The 18,042-nt window shown below is 36.6% G+C and overlaps 1 protein-coding gene across 4 annotated transcripts in view; it reads left to right on the top strand.

Annotated features, from left to right (window-relative positions):
* The window catches only part of MAP4K5 (mitogen-activated protein kinase kinase kinase kinase 5), a 163,794-nt gene that overhangs the window by 66,890 nt on the left and 78,862 nt on the right, over positions 1–18,042 (top strand). For all 4 annotated transcript variants that reach the window (XM_055088413.1, XM_055088414.1, XM_055088412.1 and 1 more), the window contains exons 4-6: positions 10,997–11,087; positions 11,579–11,643; positions 14,307–14,362. In XM_055088413.1, the coding sequence (XP_054944388.1) occupies positions 10,997–11,087; positions 11,579–11,643; positions 14,307–14,362 (212 nt within the window). The remainder of the gene's footprint in view (positions 1–10,996; positions 11,088–11,578; positions 11,644–14,306; positions 14,363–18,042) is intronic.

The following is an 18,042-nucleotide window of genomic DNA, read 5'->3' as shown; positions in this document are numbered from 1 at the left end:
TTTCATTTCTAATTCTGTTGATTTGAGTCTTCTCCCTTTTTTTTTGATGAGTCTGGCTAATGGTTTATCAATTTTGTTTATCTTCTCAAATAATGAGCTTTTAGTTTTATTGATCTTTGCTATTGTTTCCTTCATTTCTTTTTCATTTATTTCTGATCTGATCTTTATGATTACCTTCTGCTGACTTGGGGTTTTTTTGTTCTTCTTTCTCTAATTGCTTTAGGTGTATGGTTAGGTTGTTTATTTGAGACATTTCTTGTTTCTTGAGGTAAGATTGTATTGCTATTAACTTCCCTCTTAGAACTGCTGTTGCTGCATTCCATAGGTTTTGGGTCATCATTTGTTTCTAGGTATTTTTTGATTTCCTGTTTGATTTCTTCAGTGATCTCTTGGATATTCAGTAGCGTATTGTTTAGCCTCCATGTGTTTGTATTTTGTATAGTTATTTTCCTGTAATTGATATCTAGTCTCAAAGCATTGTGGTCCGTAAAGATACTTGATATGATTTCAATTTTTTAAAATTTACCAGGGCTTGATTTGTGACCCAAAATATGATCTATCCTGGAGAATCTTCCATGAGCACTTGGGAAGAAAGTTTATTCTGTTGTTTTTGGATGGAATGTTCTATAAATATCAATTAAGTCCATCTTGTTTAATATATCATTTAAAGCTTGTTTTTCTGCATTTATTTTCATTTTGGATAATCTGTCCATTGTTGAAAGTGGGGTGTTAAAGCCCCCTATGATGATTGTGTTACTGTTGATTTCCCCTTTTATGGCTGTTAGCATTTGCCTTATATATTGAGGTGCTCCTATGTTGGGTGCATAAATATTTACAATTGTTACATGTTCTTCTTGGATTGATCCCTTGATCATTATGTAGTGTCGTTCTTTGTCTGTTGAAATAGTCTTTATGTTAAAGTCTATTTTGTGTGATATGAGAATTGCTACTCCAGCTTTCTTTTGATTTCCATTTGCATGGAATATCTTTTTCCATCCCTTCACTTTCAGTCTGTATGTGTCCCTGCGTCTGAAGTGGGTCTTTTGTAGACAGCATATATACAGGCAATGTTTTTGTATCCATTCAGCCACTTTATGTCTTTTGGTTGGAGCATTTAGTCCATTTACATTTAAGATAATTATCGATATTTATGTTCCTATTACCATTTTTTAAATTGTTTTGGGTTTGTTATTGTAGGTCTTTTCCTTCTCTTGTGTTTCCTGCCTAGAGAAGTTCCTTTAGCATTTGTTGTAAAGCTGGTTTGGTGGTGCTGAACTCTCTCAGCTTTTGCTTGTCTGTAAAGGTTTTAATTTCTCCATCAAATCTGAATGAGATCCTTGCTGGGTAGAGTAATCTTGGTTTTAGGTTTTTCCCTTTCATCATTTTAAATATGTCCTGCCACTCCCTTCTGAGTTGCAGAGTTTCTGCTGAACGATCAGCCGTTAAACTTATGGGGATTCCCTTGTATGTTATTTGTTGGTTTTCCCTTGCTGCTTTTAATATTTTTCTTTGTATTTAATTTTTGGTAGTTTGATTAATATGTGTCTTGGCGTGTTACTCCTTGGGTTTATCCTGTATGGGACTCTCTGTGCTTCCTGGACTTAACAATTTCTTTTCCCATATTAGGGAATTTTTCAACTCTAATGTCTTCAAATATTTTGTCAGTCCCTTTCTTTTTCTCTTCTTCTTCTGGGACCCCTATAATTCGAATGTTGGTGTATTTAATGTTGTCCCAGAGGTCTCTGAGACGGTCCTCAATTCTTTTCATTCTTTTTTGTTTATTCTTCTCTGCAGTAGTTACTTCCACTGTTTTATTTTCCAGGTCACTTATCCGTTCTTCTGCCTCAGTTATTCTGCTATTGATTCCTTCTAAGAATTTTAAATTTCATTTATTGCAGGCTTCAGGTTCGTAGTTCCTGTTGTTTTTGCTGTCTGCCCCAGTGGCTAAGGTTGGTTCAGTGGGTTGTGTAGGCTTCCTGGTGGAGGGGACTAGTGCCTGTGTTCTGGTGGATGAGGTTGCATCTTGTTTTTCTGGTGGGCCGGTCCGCATCCGGTGGTGTGTTTTGGGGTGTCTGTGACCTTATTATGATTTTAGGCAGCCTCTCTGCTAATGGGTTGTGTTGTGTTCCTGTCTTGCTAGTTGTTTGGCATAGGGTGTCCAGCACCGTAGCTTGCTGGTCATTGAGTGGAGCTGGGTCTTAGTGTTGAGATGGAGATCTCTGGGAGAGCTTTCTCCTTTTGATATTATGTAGAGCTTGGAGGTCTCTGGTGGACCAGTGTCCTGAACTCGACTCTCCCACCTCTGAGGCACAGGCCTGACACCCAGCCGTAGCACCTAGACCCTGTCAGCCACACAGCAAAAGAGAAAAAGGAAAAAAATATATATATATATCGTTGCTCCCAAAGTCCACCACCTCGCTTTTGGGGTGATTCGTTGTCTATTCAGGTATTCCACAGATGCACGGTACATCAAGTTGATTGTGGAGATTTAATCCGCTGCTCCTGAGTCTGCTGGGAGAGATTTCCCTTTCTCTTCTTTGTTTGCACAACTCCTGGGGTTCAGCTTTGGATTTGGCCCTGCCTCTGAGTGTAGGTCGCCTGAGGGCGTCTGTTCTTTGCTCAGACAGGACAGGTTAAAGTAGCAGCTCATTAGGGGGCTCTGGCTCACTCAGGCCATGGGGAGGGAGTGATACGGAATGCGGGGCGAGCCTACGGTGGCAGAGGCCAGCATGACGTTGCACCAGCCTGAGGGGCACCGTGTGTTCTCCTGGGGAAGTTGTCCCTTTATCATAGGACCCTGGCAGTGGCGGGCTGCCCAGGCTCCCAGGAGGGGAGGCGTGGATAGTGACCTGTGCTTGCACAGAGGCTTCTTGGTGGCTGCAGCAGCAGCCTTAGCGTTTCATGCCCGTCTCTGGTGTCCACACTGATAGCCGTGGCTCGCGCCCGTCTCTGGTGCTCTGAATCCCCACTCCTCGCACACCCCGAAACGATGGTTTCTTGCCTCTTAGGCAGGTCCAGATATTTTCCCAGACTCCCTCCTGGCTAGCTGTGGCGCACTAGCCTCCTTCAGGCTGTGTTCACGCAGCCAACCCCAGTCCTCTCCCTGGGATCTGACCTCCGAAGCCAGAGCCTCAGCTCCCAGCCCTCGCCCCCCACCCCCGGGGGGTGAGCAGACAAGCCTTTCAGGCTGGTGAGTGCTGGTCGGCACCAATCCTCTGTGTGGGAATCTCTCCGCTTTGCCCTCTGCACCCCCGTTGCTGCGATCTTCTCCATGGCTCTGAAGCTTCCCCCCCAGCCACCCCCTGTCTCCGCAAATAAAGGGGCTTCCTAGTGTGTGGAAACTTTTCCTCTTTCACAGCTCCCTCCCAGAGGTGCAGGTCCCATCCCTATTGTTTTGTCTATGTTTTTTCTTTTTTCTTGTGCCCTGCCAAGGTACCTGGGGAGTTTCTTGTCTTTTGGGAGGTCTGAGGTCTTCTGCCAGCGTTCAGTAGGTGTTCTGTACGAGTTGTTCCACATATAGATGTATTTCTGATGTATTTGTGGGGAGGAAGGTGATCTCCACATCTTACTCCTCTGCCGTCTTGAAGGTCTCCCCCACAAACCACTTTTGACATGTTCATTCAGTCACAGCACTTTCTCCATATACTGCACAAACCTTTTTTGTGTGCTTTGGTTGTGTTTTTACCATTCTTGAAATAATAAAGCATGATATGCCGAAACGTTGCTTTTTTTCTTCCAACTTCAGTATTAAAATGGCTACACAAAAATTCACCAATTTTGATGTCTTTTTGTAAATGCACACTGATACAACAGCTGTCACATACAGTCTAACGATATTGTTTTGAATGAAGTTAGAGACAACTGAGTGCTACTAGAGCCATCTTATCGAAGAAACCGAATGAACCTTTTGGCCAACCCAGTATATGGGTAAATCTTCAAAAAGGAAGATATACCTATATAAAATAATAATGAAAATGAAGATGATGTTTTGTGAGGTTCTAGAAAACAAGTAAAATTCTGACCAACAATAGCAGGTGAGTTGGGAAGGAGTAGTAGAGTTAATGCATTCTAAGGTTATTGTATTATTTGAGAGGAGAATAAAGATATGAATTATGCGTAACCTTTGCCAAGGAAAGTATGTGCATTAAAATTTCTAGGGTAACTTCTGAAGGATAGAGATAGAGGGTGTCAATTCCAAACTGGTTGTGGAGGGAAAAAAAAGACCAAAACAAACCAAACAACAAAAAACTCAATCTAAAAGAAGGTAAGACAGGTATAGAAGTATAGAATATGGAACCAATAGAAATCACAAAATAAGAGGTAGATAGTTAACCATGTATTTCAGTAATTACTAGAAAAAGAAAAAATATTTAAATGACCTAGTTGACAGAAAAATTTTCAGAGTAGAGTAGTATGTTTTGTTAAAGTACTGTTTGTGGTGTTTTTGTTTTTTAAATCAAACCAACACAGAATGGTTTGAAGTGGAAAATAAGTTCTCCTGGCTGCAAGTCTTTATTCCTTTTCACAGAAGTAACTACTATTTTTTTCCATTTCCTTCCAGACGTTTTCTATATATTGTTCTCCAGACTTCTTTTTTTGTCCACTCACTTCACAAGTGTTTGAACATTTTTCCATGTTAACATATATTGCTGTTATTTGTTCTTGTTAATAGCTGCAGAGTATTTTGTTGTACAGAGGTAACATTCATTTAATCCCTTATCGATGTACATTTAGGTGATTTCCACATTTTTTTGCTGTTGGAATCAGTGTTGCAGTGAACATCTTTGTATGTATTGTTGGGTATATGAAGTTTGATTAATAGTGCCAAATGGCTTCCAAAAAGCATGATCAGTTTTTCATTTTCACAAGCAGATTAGAAAATATGTTTCTCAATACTGTCTCCAAAATATATACTACTGGGAATTGTAAAACTTCTGCAAAACTGATGGGATTAGAAAATAGCTTTGATTTGCATTTCTTTAATTTGAGAATAAGCATCCTTTATAAGTTTATTGGCATTTATATTTCCTTTACTATGAAACACCCATCCATCCTCTTTTCTTAGCCTGCTTTTGAAGGTGTGTATGAGAGTGGGGTTATTTGTCAAATACTTTTTGAAAGTTGATTTTGAAATTCCAAGATTCTTCGTTATCTCAGGATAATTTTTTATTATTTTTATGGACTGCTTAGAAATGTCTGTTGGAGAATACTAGTACTAGAAATTAGTTGGTGCAGTCCAAAGGATTCCTTTCAAAGACTTATAGCCAAGTTCAGAGATCCGGAATATGACATTGGTATCAGTTGTTATGTTTGGTTCTTCTTGGGCTAACAACCATAAAATGGATGTTCAGAAAGTCTACTCTACCTTTGACTATATTCCATAGAAATCATCAATTCTTTCTGGATTGAATCTCTTCCTTGCTCTGATTTTGTTTATTTTTTAGTCCATGCTGTGTTGGCGTTCTAATCATAGGCCACATCTCAGTAAGGTAGTTGTTCCTCTTTTGCTGGAAAGGAGGACATAGTAGTAAGTACTTTGCCAGGGTCCTGGGAGTTATTCAGCCTCCTCCCAGATACTCGCTTTCCAGTTGCCAAGATCCTTTTCTTTTTTTTTTTTAATTGGTTGTAGTTGAAAAGTCATCTGGGGTTATGATGCAGCAACTCCAGAGATCACTTTCTGATTTTGGTTTAGGCTTCATAATGATGCCGTTTCCCTTTATGTCTTGGGCCAGGCATTCCAGAAATTAGGATTGTCCTTTTCTTGCTGCGAACTGCCCTGTTGTTTGAAGCACTAAGTGACTCATCCACACTGTGGCTCATTCTTTAAGCCCTTTAAATTGATCTAGGTCAGCAGCTATTTATGTAGTTATAGATATTGGTTTAATTAATTAACCTCAGTATTAAATTCATGATCTACTACCATATTGTTTCAGGGAGGGATGTGATGAATCATATGGCTGCCTTTCATTTTGCCACAGATTTTTAATACCTAGGACCCTTTTTGTTGTTGTTGTTAAAATCTGAGAGGCATATTGCTTTTAGTCATTTCCCAAGTACTATTTTTTAAGACCCATTTGATTACCAAAAGCCTTAAGAGGATATTGAATCCAAGTGTAATCCAGAGGACCCTTATTATACACGGGGGGTGCAACCAGCTTACTTCAGTTCATTCCCAGAGTGTGAACACTTAAGCCCTTTATGTCAACTTGCCAATAGTATCAAAAGGCCCTACAGTTCCAATCTTACCTTCCAAGACTTCTACTTTTTCCTTATTATGTTTTTATAAATGTCTTAAGTGTGGCATTAGTAGAGTCTAACTTAACGCTATTTTGGTGGACTGATTGTAGCAGAAGCAACTGGTAGCTAAGTAAACGTTGGCATTGGCTAATTGTATCCAGAGCTAAGAGATTGAAAGCAAAGACCAGACTCAAGAGTGACCCCAGATACTAAGGCCGTATCTTATAGAGTAGCATGTTTTGCGGAATGGGCTTCCTATTCAGTTAAAAATTGTACTTGAGGGTTGCCTTGTGCTGCTAGACAGGAGATGGCTTAGGAACAAGGGACAGCGGTAGAGTTTGTCCACCTTTAAAACTTGGTCTTCAGAATCTTGTAGTGCTTGTTACCCTTATTATTAGCAAATCTGTCTCTGAGTGTTAGCCTTGAAACACTGTGGTGAAGGCTGGGATCACTGAATGTGCCAAACTTAAACCCTAATACAGTGGTTTTTTCAAAAAAATTTAAAACATAAATCCCTGTGTCAGTACCATCTAGAGGGACTTCCCTGCCGGTCCAGTGGTTAAGACTCTGTGCTCCCAACGCAGGGGGCCCAGGTAAGATCGCTGGTCAGGGAACTGGATCCCGAATGCTGCAACTAAGAATCCCGAATGTGGTGACGAAGATCCTGCGTGCCGCAGCTAAGACCCGGCACAGCCAAATATACTAAACAGACAAACAAACAAACCATATAGAACTCTCTAATACTGCACTTTTCAGTTCTTTTTTACAGCTACCTCTCAGAGCTCAAGCCAGTCTTAAAAGCACTGAAAATCTGGACTGGTTCCACTATACCATCTCAAACACAGAGCTACTGTGTCTCTTTCTTCCCTATGGATCACCTTTCTGGCTGAAGGGAGACACTTGTTTTTTTCCTAGGACTCTCAGGTTGAGTTCCCTAACACACAACTGCCCTTATCAGAGAAGAAGGGCAAAAACACCCACACATTCTGTCTCTGGTGGATTTTTCCCTTCCTATATAAGGACATATTCATCAGCCAGGTTTTTAGTAGGATATTTCTAGGAACCTTAGCCACAGTCGTTCGTGGACTCTTATTCTAATATTCTACTTTTAATGTGATTCTCCTGTAACTAACAACTGACTCAGTTTTCCATGCTTCAGGTTTTCAAGACACCAAATGTGATTGACTCATCCCATTTTTTAACATCACTTGTCCCACCTCAGTGCATTCAGCAAGTAGAAAACCACAAGGCACACACAGTAGGTCCTGCTGCATGGAGGTGGATTCTCTTAGGAGGGCTGTGGTCAGGCTGGCAGTGGTTAGTCCTTTAGAAAAAAGTGCCATTAGCACAAGTAGGAAAGTCCAAAGAGAAAATTGGTGTCTGAGAGAAGATGTGGAACCCTCAGGCGTATTAAATTCAAGGTGCTAGCAAGGCATTCAGGTGAAAATAACAGGTACATAGTCAAACTGCAGATATGGGGCTCTGTTCCTCAACTACTCTCGTTGACTGCTGGAGTATGAAGATGAAACTTCTCTTTTTTGAGAAAATAGCTTCTCAAAACCCATTTATGCATGAACAACAGCTGGAACCTACAGGTCTGAGGCCTCTGAACTTAGTGGATTTTATGCTGTATCTCAGTGAAAGGTAACAGTGATCTGGTATCACCCAATCAGAAGAATGAAATAAATCCAAATTTCAAGTAATTTTGATGAGGCTGATGTAAGCCATCGAAGAATAGCTATATCTGTGATAAATAACTGTACTTAGCTTACTTGACTTTCAGGATGGACTACAAAATATTATCTTTATGTAAAACTGCTTCATGGTACAATTTCGGTTCATAGAAGATTCTGCCCACTTTGCATTGAAGCTTAAGACAATACTGTGAAATAGATATTTGAATAACATACTCAAAACTGAAGTTTATTCACTAAGTTACGTATATTAAAGAAGGCACAGTCCCCAAACATCTGAGTTATTAATGACCTGTTCTTGTGAATTCTAGCTTCTAGCTACAGTCATAAAAAGCTGTCGCTCAGTTTCACCAATACCCTGTCTTTCCTGGCAGAAACCTCACACAGCTACTACTGGGAGCACAGTTGTGGTGTGGAACTCAGCTGATTTTCCTGAAGAATTAGTGTCTGTTACTCGGTTTTTTTTTTTTTTTTTTTTTGCGCAGTACGCGGGCCTCTCACTGTTGTGGTCTCTCCTGTTGTGGAGCACAGGCTCCGGACATGCAGGCTCAGCGGCCACGGCTCACGGGCCCAGCCGTTCTGCGGCATGTGGGATCTTCCCGGACCGGGGCATGAACCCGTGTCCCCTGTATCGGCAGGCGGACTCTCAACCACTGCGCCACCAGGGAAGCCCTACTTGTAGTTTTAATTCAGCCATATTATTGACTTTTTACAGGTCAGTTTAAGAATTTAGACATCATTAAGAAGTTAGGCACCATTTGTGAATTTATTCCTGTGAGAAAATATATTCTAAATCTTAGACTTAACTGAAGAATTGTTCAGCACAGCTCAGATATAAGACTTCTGTGCACATTTAAAAGTGATTAGGTAGGGAATTCCCTGGCAGTCCAGAGGTTAGGACTATGCGCTTCCATTGCAGGGGGCACAGGTTGTTTTTTTGTTTTTTTAAAAAAAATTTATTTATTTATTTATTTATTTTTGGCTGCATTGGGTCTTCGTTGCTGCACGCGGGCTTTCTCTAGTTGTGGTGAGTGGGGGCTACTCTTCATTGCGGTGCGCGGGCTTCTCATTGTGGTGGCTTCTTTTGTTGTGAGTGCGGGCTCTACGCGTGTGGGCTCAGTATTTGTGGCATGAGGGCTCAGTAGTTGTGGCTTGCGGGCTCTAGAGCGCAGGCTCAGTAGTTGTGGCACACAGGCTTAGTTGCTCCATGGCAAGTGGGATCTTCCCAGACCAGGGCTCGAACCCCTGTCCCCTGCATTGGCAGGTGGATTCTTAACCACTGCGCCACCAGGGAAGACCCTATTGGCAGATTATTAAGAAATTATTTTCTTCCTCACTTTTTAGGAACTCTTGTTTGGTGCTTGCTGAAATAAATTTCTAACAGTAAAATGTTGCCACTGTGCACTTATGTTTAAGGTATATGTAACCATTCGTGTAATACAGGTTTTCCCATTTTTACAAATAAAAGCTAAATTTTCTTTAAAGATTTTTACTCAGATTTTTATTGTTAGAAAATTGTACCCTTATTTGATTTATCTAGTTCTTTAAAATTGGTAACACTAAATTATTTAACTGAATTATCAATTAATGTTAACTTGAAGGGACTGTTGAAAAGAGTACCATAATGATTATAAATAAATTAAATATATGTATAAACCACATCAGTAATGACTGGTTTTTTTTTAAAAGGTATTTTATGGCATAGAAAAATATTTAAAGCTTTGTTTTGGCTCTGAATTGAAAGTTGTAATATAAGGGGAAAATATCTCTGATTTGTGTGAGAATTTTATTTGTTTATCTAAGGCCTAATTTCTAAGTTTTTCCTTCTTGGCCTTGTATGTTATTCTAAGATGACTTTAAGTTAGAGCTAGAGCTTATCTGGACACCACTGGTTTTAAACGTGATGTTGTTTTGCAAAAGACCATTACAAAACACTATCTAATAAAAAATATCGTGATGTCCTAACACGAAACACTTTTGTTTGTGTCTTTCTTGCCTCCAACATATAATAATATTGCTGTTGTATTTATTCTGTGTCAAATATTGTATTAAATGCACTACATACTCTTTCTCACAGTGTTCCCAACTGAGGGACTTGCATAAACAGAAGCTTAGGGGCATGAGAATCTATTAAAAAAATGGCCAGCAACTGGTATTACCAAAATGTAGGGAATGTTTCTGGAAAGTGGTAGATAAGGAAGCCAAACAGGTGGAATGAATTCAGATGATACTTTAATGGATTCAGCTGTGATTCAGAAGAGTTAGCTTGCCCAAGGTTACATTGCCAGTGAATGGCTGAATCGGCAGTTGAATCCAGGTATGTCTAACCCAGACCTCGAGCTCTTCTTCATTATATTGCATTTACATAATACAAATGCAATCATTTTATCAACTTCTAAACTCCTTTTACTGGAGTAAAACACTGTTTCTATGCAAAATGAAGTTGGTGGTGACAGTGTCATTCTAGGCAGTATTCCCATATTAACCATAAAATTCCCATAAATAACGAATATTTTATTTTAATATAGCTTTTTCTAGTTAAACAACCCAAATAGGATTTTGGTAGGCATATTGGAAAATACAACTCAAAAAAGAAGAAAGCAAAGTTACTTTAAATTTTACTACCCAGACATAAACACTGTGTATGTTTTTGAGACATTTTTTTCTGTATACATATGTACTTATATAATATATATATAATATGCCTTTTTCACTTAATATATCATGAACATGTTTTCATATCAAAACATTTTAACTGTGTTGTAATATCTATGACTACCATAAGTTATTTTACCATGCTTTCATTATTAAGTAACACTATAGAGAATATCATCTCTGCATATCTCAAGAAAATAAATTTTGAAGTGAAATTATGAGTTCTAGAATTTTATACATTTTAAGGCTTCTGGATTTATAGAAAGAATGTACCAGTATACATTCCCATTAAAGTATTAAGAATATCTAATTCCTCATCTCTGATACTTATTGTAAAGTTTTCCTTCTTCTTATAGATAGAGATACAAAATGTAACATGGTGACCAAGTTATTATCATTTTGTTTTTCAGGCGATGATTTTTCTTTGATTCAACAAGAGATATTTATGGTTAAAGAATGTAAGCATTGCAACATTGTTGCCTACTTTGGGAGCTATCTCAGGTAAAAAACACAAAAGCATCTACTCTGTCTTTGTATTTCATATTTCTTTGCTCACACACCCCCTCCCTTTCATGTAAGTGCTGTTTTGTATATAAATTTTTAAAATTATTTGTCTGAAGTTCTAAAATTTCTCATGTCTTCTTATTGTCTACTCTTTTATATTAATAATGACAGTTTCATTTATGCATTTATATACCTTATCTGGCAACCTTAATGAAATACTATGAATGATTACAAGTAAGTGTTTTAGCTTATAAAACTGATCACATTCTACACCATTTAAGGTTGGAACAAAGCTGAAATTAATATGCTTTTCTGTATCCTGAAAGACCTCCAGGGCAATTTCCTGTTGCAATCTATCCTAAACCTGCAATGTATCCTAAACCTGCAGTGTATCCTAAACCTTTGTGTGCTGAAGAGTGACAGCCTTCAAAATATGTCAGTTGTTGAGAATTACTAACTAATATAATTTTCTTTCTCTTTCATGTTAGTCGGGAAAAACTATGGATTTGTATGGAATACTGTGGTGGCGGATCACTTCAAGATATTTACCATGGTACTGTTAATTTGACTCCACATTTTAAAACATTGACTTTAATGACTGTTATTTGACATTTCTAGTTAACAAGGGATACTAACAGGTAGATTTACTGTTCTTCTGTCATGCTCCTGGAGTATTGCGTAAAAGAAACCTATATTTTATATTTTGTTGGTTATTCAGTTAAATTGCTGGAACTTGAACTGAGAAATCAGAGAGTACCTGAACAATCCAGATTTTACTTTTCAGACGTAGTCTCTAGGAAGTGTTATGTAGTCTCTAGGGAAGTATTTTATCTACAGACAAAACTGCCTAAACTTCCTTGTAAATTAGAATTGAAATGCAAAGGGTGACTCTCACATAAAGCAAATTACATGTCTATCTTAATAATAACTTAAGCTGCTAACTAGGAAAACAATTTAGTTGTTGCTATAATATTTTTGTATTAAAAATATATAATTTTAAGAATTTGGAGTATTTTGTTTAGCATTATGTTAATTTAGACAACTTTCTGAATTGAACTTTCCCTTATAATACTATATTAGAATGACTATTCTCTTTTATTTTACCCCTGTTGTTGATTTTTTAAAATTATTGGTAGAAAACAGCTCTGTGCCACTTGGTTTAAAATTCTTCTCTATGGGACTTCCCTGGTAGTGCAGTGAGTAAGACTCCGTGCTCCCAATGCAGGGGGCCCGGGTTCGATCCCTGGCTGTGGAACTAGATCCCGCTTGCATGCTGAGACTAAGAAGCCCACAGCCGCAACTAAGAAGTCCACATGCCGCAACTAAAACAAACAAACAAAAGATCTCGCATGCTGCAACTAAAGATAACATGTGCCACAACTGAGACCTGGTGCAGCCTAAATAAATAAATATTAAAAAATAAAATTATTTTCTATGATTTTATGAAGAATTATGATCTTTTATATGAAGAATTTTTATCTAATATCAATATTTATAATTTTTATCCACACTTTCACAGAATGAGAACTCAAGGATATGGATTAATAAAACTATGCAGTGGGCATTTTCTATTTTTTTACTATTTACCCTTTTAAATTGAAAGAATTGTTTTGAGACATTAATTTTATTTCTTTATGAAATTTCTGCTTTCCATTATTAAACCTGCTATTTATTGAATTAAATTGAATCTAAAAAGTATTCATCCCTGTAAATAATATACTAGATAGCATAGTAATCCAGAATAACTACACCTATAATAACTGTTAATAAAGTGGTTTCCCTTCTTTTACTCTTATTTTATCAAGTTACTGTGAATCAAAATTTTATGTTCCTGAGTAGGTATAGAGAACCAGTGATTAAAATATGTAGTAAAATATTTTCTTAAGTAAAGATTACATGTAAGTGTATCTGATTTTGATTTCACTGTCAGCAAATACCACCCTCTATTTCAAATATTCTTTCATGATATTGGAAGGCATATTTCCAAAGCCCCTAGTTGGGTACTTGCAGAAGGATTTTATATTTCATAGGGAGAGATTTGGTTGTCAGAAGTGACCTAATTGCTTTTTGGATACTTAGGTAAGGTATTGGATCAAGCTCCTTGTTTCGATAGATATGGTAAAGAATTATGCTAAGGAAATAATATCAGGACTTTTAAAAAAAGTATATGATGCCTTTTAGTATATTTCAACAGTCGATCCCTTCATGGTCCTCTAACTTGTATATGTAACTGTAATTAATTATATATGTTTTTCTCATTTGGGGGCTTTATTGTTTAAAAAATTGTTCTGGATTGAGAACATGTCCATTGCTTTGTATAGAACATCCTGTGATGTCCAGTACTGTGCTTTGCACATTATGGTGCTTAATATTTTCACTGTCCAAAGTTGTTACGGAACAAATCTTCCATTTTTTTTTTAACATCTTTACTGGAGTATAATTGCTTTACAATGTTGTGTTAGATTCTGCTGTATAACAAAGTGAATCAGCTATATGTATACATATATCCCCATATCTCCTGGGATAAACCATAATGGAAAAGAATATATATTTTTTTAAAAAGTTCATGGTTCTTACAGCCCTCAATTGCTCAGCCCGCAGAGGACTCACCACCCTCCCTATCCCACCCCTCTAGGTGGTCACAAAGCACCGAGCTGACCTCCCTGTGCTATGGGGCTGCTTCCCACTAGCTATCTGTTTTACTTTTGGTAGTGTATCTATGTCCATGCCACTCTCTCACTTCATCCCAGCATACCCTTCCCCCTCCCTGTGTCCTCGAGTCCATTCTCTACCTCTGCCTCTTAATTCCTGTCCTGCCCCTAGGTTCTTCAGAACCATTTTTTTTTATTCCATATATATGTGTTAGCATACAATATTTGTTTTTCTCTTTCTGACTTACTTCTCTATGTATGACAGTTTCTAGGTCCATCCACATCACTACAAATAACTCAATTTCGTTTCTTTCTAATGATGGCCATTCTGACTGGTGTGAGGTGATATCTCATTGTAGTTTTAAATCTTCCATTTTTAAAGTACATTTAAAAATTTTCAACTTTACTTTTTTTTGGTTTCCTGATTATAAGAATAATATATGCTCATGAGGAGAAGTCACCCAATGATTTATACAGAAGTTTTATAATTGTTTCTCATTTTTAAAATGTTTTTAATCTGTTGTATTCAAATGTATAACGATGTGGTCTCTTTTCTTCTTTCTAGTTACAGGACCATTATCAGAATTGCAAATAGCCTATGTATGCAGAGAAACTTTACAGGTACTATGTTTGCTTATGTAGATAGAAATGCAGTTCTAGTTTCACAGTTGAAAATGATAAAATGGTGATCTGCCCAAAAGAAAAAGAGTAAACCAAATTTTTCTGTTAACCTCTCGTAATTCTGTAAGCCTAGTTATGTCTTTTGTGAATGAGTCCCAGAAATTCATTTAAGTTGATGCTGGTATACACAGTGGTGATGTTTGGTGTTCTACTTTGTAGTGCTTAGCCCTCAATTGCTGCAAAGCTGAGGAAAGCCATAGGTGTGAATTGTTTTTCATGAATGAATCACCAGACCTCTCAATTATAACAACTTGTCTAAGCTTTCCCTTCAAGTTTTATGGCAGTAAAAGGAATCCTTTTGCAAAAGACATGAGTTCTTTTACCATTTCTCCCAAAATGAGAGTAAAGTTGCATAACAATAACCCAGAATGTTATCTGGAAATCTTTGTTCTGTGTAATATTAATAAGTGCTATTGTTATCAGAATCCTTTTTAGAAGCTTCTAAACATAGTGTTAAGTCGAGATTTCTTTACTTCCTTATTTTACATCCTGTGAGAGCTTTTAGTATGTTAAAGTAGGTTATGAATCTTCAATAGGTATATAGAGTATGCAGCATTTCTTCCAATTTATTTTGTTAGTTCCTTGAAAGATTACTGATTGAAAAAATTAGCAGTTAATAATTTTGTTCATATACTTTAATGAATTTAATTTAGGAAGCAAGATTAAGTAGTAGGGACTGTGTTTTTTATTTTGGCAATTCACAACTGATACTTGTTAATTGATGCTTCTATCTCTACATTTCCTAGATTGTGTAATTTGTTTAGAAGTGAAGTTGATGTTCTATATGTTATTCTTCCATATTTTAGAAATTGGGAATTTGACCTGATTTAAGAGAAAGTTCTAGTCATTTCCAAAAGAGTTGGTTTCCACATGCTTTAAAATTTTATTGTTAGATATATGAAAGTAAACATATATATAAATAATTTCTATTTCTGTAATATTTACATAACAAAGAAATCTGCTTTTTTTTATCCATATAAAATAGAAACCTAATCATGCACTCAGAGCAGAAAATTGTTGACAGATGAGTGTTCTTTATGTTTTAATTTCCAAAGGTCACTGCCTCTTTAAGTAATGGACAGAGTACTGAATGGAGGTAGAAAACAAAACAAAAACTTGTGTTTGCAGTCTGGCCCTGGTATATGACCATGATCTCATCTATGGTTGTAGTTCCCCAAGTATAAAATGAGGCTCTAGAAGGGATGACCTCCAAGATATTAGTTCCAATTTAAAAATTCTGTTATGCTGACAAAGTTCCACATCTAATGTCTGTCAACCGGTGAATGGATAAAGAGTCATGGTTTATAAATACAGTGGAGTATTATTCAGCCATAAAAAAGAAATCCTGTCATTTATTACAACACAGATGAACCTGGAGGATATTATGCTAAGTGAAATGAGCCAGGCACAGAAAAACGAATATTTGTATTTAGAATCTCAGTTATATGTAGAATCTAAAAAAGTTGAACTCACAGAACAAAATCCTCAACTTCCACCTTAAGAAACTAGAAAAAGGTGATCAAATTAAAGCCAGAGTAAGCAGAGGAAGGAAACAATAAAGATCACGGTGGAAATCCGTGAAATAGAAAGAATAATACGAGAAAGATCAATGAAACCAAAATCTCATTCTTTAAGAAAATCAATAAAATTGATAAACCAGATTATCAGGAAAAATAAAAAGAAGATGCAAGGTACCAGTATTTGGAATGAATGGGGGGACATTATGACAGAATCTACAGATATTAAAAGGATGACAAGAATATTCAGTAGCCAAGGAACAACTTTATACCAAAAAAACCTGCAGTTTAGATGAAATGGAAATGGACAGTGTCTTTGAAAGGCACAAACTATCATAGCTCAATTAGAAATCATCTGAATAGTCCTCTATCTATTCCCACAAAGAACAGTCCAAGCCAGATGATATCATGGATGAATTCTACCAAACATTTAAGGAAAAAATAATGCCAGTTCAACACAGACTCTTCTAGAAAATTGAAGAGTAGAGAATGCCTCCCAGATCATCTTATGGGTCAGCATTTTGCTCTGAAACCAAAATCAGACTTTACAAAAGAATAAAACTGTGAACTAATATCCTTCATGAACGTTTAATAGATACAAAAATTAAAAAGGAAAATAAAAGGTTAGCAAAGGTAATCCAACAATATATAAAAAAGGTAATACATCATAAACAAGTGAGGTTTATCCTAGAAGGCAGTGTTGATTTAATATTCAAAAATCATTTCAAGTAATTGATTATATTAGCAAACAAAAAGAGAAGCAAAACCATGTGATCATCTAAATAGACACAGAAAAACACATTTAGCTAAACCCAACATTTAATTCTGATAAAAATTCTTAGCATACTGAGAAAAGAAAGGAACTAATTCGGCCTGCTAAAGAGCACCTGTGACAAACCTATGACTAAATCATATTTAATGGTAAAAGACTAGATGCTTTCCCACAAAGGTCAGTCAAACAAAGCAAAGATGTCTGCTTTCACCACTTCTTTTTAACATAAACTAGGAGGTTTAGCCAGGACAAAAAGCAAAAGCAATGAAATAAAAGGCATCTAGACTAGAAAATAAGATTTAAAACTGTCTTTATTCACAGACCACATAACCATCTTTGTAGAAAATGGAATAGAATCTACAAAGTATCTACTAAAACTAGTGAGTGAGACTAGGAAGGTTGCAAGATTCAAGATCAATATACAAAATCAATTGGATTTTCGTACACTAGCAACAATCAGAAATTAAAATAAAAAATACAATTTATAATAACAAAAATATGACATTCTTAGGGATATATATGACAAAGATGCATAAATACCTATATACTAAAAACTATAAAACTGCTTAGAGAAATTAAAGAAGACCTACGTAAACTGAGAGCTTTGCTATCTGTAGTATTCCTATATTCATGGATCAGAAAGTTCAGTACAGTTAAGATATCAGTTCTCCCCAAATTGACGTATAGATTCAACGCAGTTCCAATCAAAATCAAAGGAAGCTTTTTTTTCCCCCCCGTAGAAATTGACAAGCTGATTCTAAAATTCCTACAGAAACCCAAAGGAACTGGAATAGTCAAACAATTGTGAAAAAGAACAAAAAAATTTGAGGGCCAACAGGAGCAATTTCAAGACTTATAAAACTACACTAACAAAGCATAGTAGTGAGCATTGGCATAAGGGTAGATAAGTAGTTCAGTGGAGCAGAATAGAAAGACCAGAAGTAATTCCACGTATATATGGCTACTGATTTTTGACAAAGGTGAAAAAGCAGTTCAAAGGAGAAAGGATAGGTTTTTCAATAAATGGTTCTGGAATAATTGAACATCCATATACAGACACATGAACTTTGAACCACGTTTCATACCATGTGTAAAAATTAACTCAATAGTAATCACTTAGATCTAAATATAAAACCTCAAACTAGAACTTCTAGAAGAAAACAGAAAATTTTGCAATCTTGAGTTAATAAAAGCCTTTTCGGACATAATACAAAAAGCATGATCCATAAAAGAAAAACTTGGCAAGTTTGACTTTGTCAAAATTTAAAACTTCTGCTTTTCAAGACACACTGTTAAGAGAATAAAAAGACAAGCTACAGGCCAGAGGAAGA

Source organism: Physeter macrocephalus, chromosome 11 (genome assembly GCF_002837175.3).
Source record: "Physeter macrocephalus isolate SW-GA chromosome 11, ASM283717v5, whole genome shotgun sequence".
NCBI lineage: Eukaryota > Metazoa > Chordata > Mammalia > Artiodactyla > Physeteridae > Physeter > Physeter macrocephalus.
The sequence above is the reverse complement of the archived record's forward strand: the minus strand, read 5'-3'. Positions and strand labels throughout refer to the sequence as shown.